This window comes from Fonticula alba (assembly GCF_000388065.1).
Source record: "Fonticula alba strain ATCC 38817 unplaced genomic scaffold supercont2.4, whole genome shotgun sequence".
Classification (NCBI taxonomy): Eukaryota; order Rotosphaerida; family Fonticulaceae; genus Fonticula; species Fonticula alba.
This window is the reverse complement of record NW_009242974.1, coordinates 524,282-530,762: the sequence shown is the minus strand read 5'-3', so window position 1 is coordinate 530,762 and position 6,481 is coordinate 524,282. Positions and strand designations below refer to the sequence as shown.

The 6,481-nt window shown below is 67.6% G+C and overlaps 2 protein-coding genes across 2 annotated transcripts; both read right to left on the bottom strand.

The window, feature by feature from the left end:
- Window positions 1–1,736: 1,736 nt before the first annotated feature.
- H696_02662 (hypothetical protein) lies at window positions 1,737–3,884 on the bottom strand. Its single transcript, XM_009496576.1, has 5 exons — window positions 3,292–3,884; window positions 3,065–3,122; window positions 2,744–2,932; window positions 2,225–2,483; window positions 1,737–2,019 (listed from the first exon to the last, which is right to left on the bottom strand). Exons 1-5 carry the CDS (start codon window positions 3,774–3,776, stop codon window positions 1,865–1,867), a joined length of 1,146 nt encoding a protein of 381 aa, XP_009494851.1. The 5' UTR covers window positions 3,777–3,884; the 3' UTR covers window positions 1,737–1,864.
- A 407-nt stretch (window positions 3,885–4,291) lies between these two features.
- On the bottom strand, window positions 4,292–6,481 carry H696_02661 (hypothetical protein). The gene is made up of 7 exons (XM_009496575.1): window positions 6,166–6,481; window positions 5,909–5,971; window positions 5,689–5,777; window positions 5,396–5,481; window positions 5,173–5,241; window positions 4,650–5,095; window positions 4,292–4,419 (listed from the first exon to the last, which is right to left on the bottom strand). The coding sequence occupies exons 1-7, from the start codon at window positions 6,446–6,448 to the stop codon at window positions 4,391–4,393; spliced, it is 1,065 nt and encodes a 354-aa protein (XP_009494850.1). The 5' UTR covers window positions 6,449–6,481; the 3' UTR covers window positions 4,292–4,390.

The window sequence follows — 6,481 nt, the reverse complement described above, 5'->3', positions numbered from 1 at the left end:
GGGGGGGGGGGGGGCAGGCCCGGGGCCGGGGCCGGGCCAGGGAGGAGGGGGCCCCGCACGCGGTGGGACCGGCCACAGCAGGTGGCGCGACCCGGCCCATCGCCCATCACAGCCGACGGAGCTGTCACAATTGCGGGCAGACTTGCCCCGGGCGCGGCCGGCTAGTGCCCGGCCCCGGCGGCTGCAGCATGCCGCCGGCCCTGGTCGGCGATGCCGGGCGCCCCGATAAGGACCAGGCCCTGCTCGAGGCCGCTGCAACTGTCGGAGCGCCGAGACACCGAGGCAGGGCAGGGTGGCCTGAGCCCGGTGCCGGGAGGACAATTAAATTTCGCGCTAAGCGGGCGTCCGGAAAGGAAGAAAGGCCCTCGGTCTCCGCCTCGCGTGGACCCTCGCGCTCGGGGGTCCTCGCGCCGTCGGCGCCCCCCGCCGCCCCCGCCGCCCCTCGAACGGCTCCTGCCTGCCGGGAAGTCGCCCGGTCCGGACAGCGCTTGGACATACCCGCCAGACGCCCGGCGGACAGCCGCCACACATGGCCTGACATGCGGCGGTGGCAGAAATCATGTCGCTCAAGGGGCCGCCGGCAGGCTTGGGCCTTGCAGACCAGTCGCCCGCCCGCCCTGCCCGCCCGTCCGCCCCTCTAGCATGTCCCACTCGGCCGGCTTTTTTTTTGCACCGGCTCCCCTCGGTGCCGCCGAGAATAATGGAGCCCGCCGGAGGTATCCATTTGCTGGTGCGCCCGCCCGGCCGGCTCGGCCGATGCGCCAGCCTCGACCCCCGGCAACGAGGGGGCAATATTCCCCTGGCGCCGAGTCGGGCGCCATTTTGCCGCGCGCGCCATCGCACGCGCCCATCCGGCACGACAATGCACCGCGCCCCGGTTCCACACACACACTGGATACGCGGATACTCGCATGTAGCCCAGGCAGGCATGGAGGCCCACGTCCGTGTGCCCGGGGCTGCCGCCACCAAGTTAATAGCCAGCGGACGCCGGACCTGACTGCGAGTCGGAGACACAGGCAGAGAGGCAGAGAGGCAGAGAGAGAGATACAGAGAGAGAGAGAGAGAGAGCTGCACTGCGTGTGGCACGCGCCCCCATGCTCCAGACCCCACCCCGGCGCCGGTTGGCAGTCCACGCACGGCGACCCACAGCCAGTGCGAAACCCGCCCCCAGGCGGTTGCCCCAACTGGCGCGAGCGGGCGCTCGCCAGGCCGTGCAGCGCAAGACCAGCCCATGCACCCCCGGCGGCGATGGGCCCCCAGCCACCCGGCCCAGGTGGCTAGCCACCTGGGCCGTGCCTGCCTGCCGGTGGTTGTACAGCGACGCCTTCTCCGCCCACTGGCCCGCTGATGAGCGGTGAACACCGAGGGCAGGCACTCGCCCCTGGTCCGCCAAGAACAAGCGGCGCCGCCTTCCCCTCGGCGGGGCCATCATCAAACCATGGCCCATGGGCTCCGCCCCAGGTCCTCAGACACACACACACACACACACACACACACACACACACACACACACACACACACAATATCCATGCATGCATGCACGAAGGCTCTCCCAGGCCCGTGAGAGATGCCGCCAGCCACGGGGAAACCAGAGAGGCCATCCAGTTTCTCCTGCCGTGTAACACCACCGGCCACCATCACCACCACCACCACCGGCCACCACCACCGGCCACCTCCGTATTTGGGCCCCGCTCTTCGCGCCCCCCACCCCGCCTGTCAGGGAACTCCGCCGGACGGACGTATTTCCCTCGCCCGAGGGCGCGGGGGCCGACGAGGGCGGAGCCCACAATTGACCCGGCGCGTAAGGGCTCGTGATATATTGCTGTATGCACGTGACATGCTCGGTTAAGACTGCCGCCCTTCCCTACTGCGCCAGCATGTGGACCGCCATGCGCCGGAAGAGCCCCACCGCGTCGACAAGCTCTCGCTTGGAAATCTGCTCATCATCCGTGTGAGCCACGGTGATGCTGCCCGGGCCCAGGAGGTAGGACTTATGGTCGCCCTCGAAGAAAGGAAGGTCTTGTGGGAGGGAGGGAGGGGAGGAAAGGCAGGGCCGACGATGAAGGGGCGCAAAGAAGACGGCCATCATACTTGCGGGGTCAGTGGCAGGCCCCACACACACACGCGCGCGCGCGCGCGCGCGCACGCACACATTGCAAGGAGGATATAGGCGAGATGGAGGATCTTCCGGGCAGACAGGGGGGCAAAAGGGTAGCACACGCACCGGTGTTGTAGGCGACAATGGTGGTGTTGAAGCCGGGGATGGTGTCACAGATGAAAGGCTCGTTCTCCGACAGGTCAGTGATGGTGGCCCGGTCCCGGACCACGCGCTCGATGAGGGTCTTCACCTCGGCCAGGTTGGTCGACACGCGGACCATGATCTCGGCCGAGGCGTAATCCGGCACGACATTGGCCGCCACGCCGCCGCCCAAGATCCCGATGTTCAGAGTGGTCGGGCCGAGCAAGTCGCTCACGGGAAGGGCCTTGTGTGTGTGTGCGTGCGTGCGTGTGCATGTGCGTGCGTGTGCGTGTGCGTGCGTGCGTGTGCGTGCGTGCGTGCGTGCGCGTGTGCGTGCGTGCGTGCGTGCGTGTGCGTGCGTGCGTGCGCGTGTGCGTGCGTGCGTGCGTGCGTGCGTGCGTGCGTGCGTGCGTGCGTGCGTGCGTGCGTGCGTGCGTGCGTGCGTTAGAAAGGGACAAGGAGGACCCACGAGAAGAGGAGCGCGGCGCCAGCCCGGCACAGTACCATGGTGTTCAACTCGCGCAGGAGGTCCAGCATCGGGGAGATGGCCGACTCGCCAAGATGCGGGTAGCCCGAGTGCGCCGCACGACCAAAGATTTCCAGACGGAACTTCCACATGCCCTTGTGACCCACGGCCAGCAGGGACTCGGTGGGCTCGCCGGACACGAAGTGCTCAACCGAGTGGAGATTGAGCTGGAAGGGGGAGCAGGGCACAGCGGCGGGAGCAGGCGAAAGGGGGGCGGGCGGGGGAGTGAGTAGGCCATGGAGGGGATATGGTGGCGAGAAGCCACGAGCGAAGGGGAAGTGTGAGACATGCGCGCGCACCTCATTCGCATGGCGCATGCCGATGTGGTTGACCTCCTCGCCCACCACGAAGAGCAGGCTAGCGCGGCCGCGGAAAGGGGGGGGGAGAGAGAGAGACAACGAGAGACAACGAGAGACAACGAGAGACAACGAGAGACAAGGAGAGACAAGGAGAAAGCGAAAGCAAAGGACGCGGGTCAGTAGCAAGTTGACCGACCAGGCGGAGCTGGCACCAAAAGGAAACGCACCCCAGCTGCGTCGGGTCGATGACACCCTCGACCGCGGCGATCGTGGAGTTCAGCGACTCGGCCGCATGAATCATGGCCGACACACTGCCCTTGGCATCGGCCGTGCCGCGGCCGAACATGGTCTCGGCATTCTCGCTGAATGGCAGGAAGGGCGGCACCGTGTCGATGTGGCTGCTGAAGAGGGCCTTCAGCCGGTGGCGGTTGGCCGGGTGGTAGGCCAGCACATTGTACCGGCTGGGCTCCACCTGCTGCTGCTCGACATCCCAGCCGGCACCCATCAGCCGGTCGGCCAACCACTGGCTCATGCGGAGCTCATTGCCGGAGATGCTCTCAATGCGGACCATCTCCCGGAGGGTGTCCACGGTGTCGGCATCATTGAAGGCCTGGCCGGCAACCGGCTGGCTGAGCCGGTGCAGGTCCAGCCCGGACGCCGCTGCGAGCAGGGCCGCCAGAAGGGCGAGGAGAAGGAGGAACGGGGCGCGCATATGGGCAGACAGAGGGAGGGGGGAAGGAAGGGGCGAGAGAGGGAACTGTGTGACCCCCGGGCGGCGCACCGCACCGCGGCACCGGACAACGCCGGCCCAACTACCAGCCGTGCGTCCTGCCCCCCCGCCGCCCCGGGGCAGAGCCCAGACCGGGCGGGGAAGAAGTAAACAGATCAGCATCGATCGACCCCCCCCTCCGCCGGGGCCCCAGACGGGGGTACCCGCGCGAACGCATCTTTCCCCCGCCCCCTGCCGCCGGTCCGTCCGACCTGCCCGAGAGACACTTTTAAACCCGAGGGAAAAAACAAACACCCCAAGAAGTGCATTCCCCTGCCGCGGCCGCTCCCGCGCCCCACCTCCCTTCCCGGCGACGCCCTCGTTCGTCGGATCCCCCGCGGGGGTCGGCCCCGCGAAAGGTAGCCACGGCCCGCGGCCGATCGGTGCGGTCACGTGCTTTTATTTGGCGCCGGCCCGGCCCGAGATGCCCTCGTTCCAGCTGGCCGCCACCAAACGCGCGTGCGTGCGTGCGTGCGTGTGCACATGAATGCGAAAACAAGTAAGGGGAGGGGGAGGAGTGCGCGTGTGGACGCGCGTGTGGACATTCACCCGCCGAGTCAAGGCCGGACGGGGTTGCTGTCGAGGCCTGCCGTGTTTGTGGGCCAGATGTGGCGGAAACACCGGCCCCCGAAGAGGGTCGCACGCCGGGGGGGGGGGGGAAGGGAGAGGAAGATCGCGCGAGGGACCGGCGGGGGAGGAGGAGGAGGAAAGGGGGGTGGCAGCATGGTCAGATCGGGCCAGCGTGGTGCACGCAATCGCGAGGGGAGAGAGAGAGAGAGGGGGGGGAAAGGCGGGAGGAAAGGGGCAGCCACGCACGGAGAACCGCCACAGAGGCGCCCACAAAGGGGACGCTGGTGAAGCGGTTATCCGCCAGGGAGAGCACGCGCAAGCTCGGATACAGGCGGAAGACCTCCTTGGGCAGGGTGCTCAGGCCATTGTCATTGAGGCTGAGGACCTTCAGTCCGTCCAGGGCCTGGCCCAGGGGCGCCGGGGTGTCCACGAAGTAGGCGCGGATCGCCGCGTCATTGAGGCTGCACGAGTCCAGGTACAGCCGGGCCAACTGGGCCAGCTTGCCCAGGCACACGGGGATCGACTCCAGCGGATTGCGCGCCAGATCCAGGGTCTTCAGGGGGAGCGAGGGCCGGAGGGCCCAGCTGCTGACGGCGTCGGCGGTCAGGCGGTTGCCGCTCAGCCGCAGGGTCTCCAGCCGGTCGAGGCCGGTCAGCCAGGAGGCATCCTCGGCGCCGGCGATGGCGTTGCCACTGGGGGGGGGGGGGGGCGGGGTCAGAGATGCTTGTCGGAAGGCCGCAAAAGGGAGGGCGAGGGCAAGAAGACGCACTGGAGGAAAAGGTGGCGCAGATTGACCAGGTTGGAGATGGCCCCGGAGATGGTGGTCAGCTTGTTGTTGCTGCGGTGGTGGGCGCGACACGAGGGAACGGCGGTTAGCTGTGGCCGATTGTGTCGCCCCCCGGCCTGGGGGGGGGAGGGGGGGGGGAGGCTGTGTCGCGGGTCATGGAAGAGGCAGGGACGAGCGTGTAGCAGCCCCGGAGCCAGGAGCATACCTCACGTCCAGGATCTCAAGGAAGGAGAGGGAGAAAAAGAGCTGCTCCGGCAGGGTGTCCAGCTGGTTGGAGGACAGGTCGAGCGACTGGGCAGGAGCCAGGGGGCAGGGAGGTGACATCCAGGGGGCAGGGAGGTGACATCCAGGGGGCCGGGCGGCAAGTGAGTGAAGGGTGAGCAGCCATCTGCTGACATGTATGTGGATGTGGGCGGGTGGAGATGGAGCAGGCTGGTGGATCCACGGGAAGAAGCAAGAGCCGGAGGAGGAGGGAAGAGCTGGGATGGGCCGACGCACGACGATGGAGGAGAAGGAGAAAAGGGATTCCGGCAGCGCGGTCAGCCCGTGGCCGGAGAGCACCATTGACCGCTGGGACTGGAAGGTCTCTGTGCCGAGGTACCCGGGATGAGGGCCGCGGTCCGAAAGACGGGGGAGGTGGGGACCACAAAAGGGGTGAGGGAAGTGTCAGAGGCGTTGCGGCAGCCCCGACTCCGGATGGCAGGCGGACACCACGCACCGATGGCCTCATTTTGCGACACGGGGGTGTGGGAGAGAGAAAAGCTGAAAGACTGATTGGACTCTGTGCATGTGCGGACAGCAGGCCCATCAGGGACGGAGGGGGGGAGGGGGGGGGGAACAGACTGTCAGCGCTCGACGACAAGCGACTGTGGAGGGCGGCCAAGCGACTGTGGAGGGCGGCCAAGTGACTGTGGAGGGCGAGCAGAGGGCGCCCTCGCGCGCAAAAAAAAAAAAAAAAAAAAAAAGCAAACGGACCGTGCGCCTGGACGTGTGACGAGAGGAGGCGCGCCTGGAACCGGAGCGTCTGCTCCTCGGCCCAGAGCTGTGCCAGGCGCGATTCCAGTTCGAGAATCTTTTTGTTGGGGCCGGCGTCGGTGCCACCCGGGGTGGCGATCTCCTGCGAGGATTTCAACGCATCGATCGCACGGACGGTCCGCTCGCGGAGGCCGGTGATGCGCTTGAGGGCCAGCAGCAGCGAGTCGAGCTTGGCCTCGACGGGCGGCTGGTTGGAAGCGGTGGTCGCAAGAGGCGAGGCCATAGCTGCTCTCAGGGGGGAGGGGGAGGGGGAGGG

Coding starts and splice junctions, on each gene's coding strand:
- H696_02662 (XM_009496576.1), bottom strand. CDS start 3,776: ATGCGCGCCCCGTTCCTCCTTCTCCTCGCCCTTCTGGCGGCCCTGCTC. Junction 3,123..3,291: donor ATCGACCCGACGCAGCTGGG/GTGCGTTTCCTT, acceptor CGGCCGCGCTAG/CCTGCTCTTCGTGGTGGGCG. Junction 2,484..2,743: donor TGCGCGAGTTGAACACCATG/GTACTGTGCCGG, acceptor CACACACACAAG/GCCCTTCCCGTGAGCGACTT.
- H696_02661 (XM_009496575.1), bottom strand. CDS start 6,448: ATGGCCTCGCCTCTTGCGACCACCGCTTCCAACCAGCCGCCCGTCGAG. Junction 5,972..6,165: donor GTCACACGTCCAGGCGCACG/GTCCGTTTGCTT, acceptor GCACATGCACAG/AGTCCAATCAGTCTTTCAGC. Junction 5,482..5,688: donor TCTCCTTCTCCTCCATCGTC/GTGCGTCGGCCC, acceptor GCTCCTGCCCAG/TCGCTCGACCTGTCCTCCAA.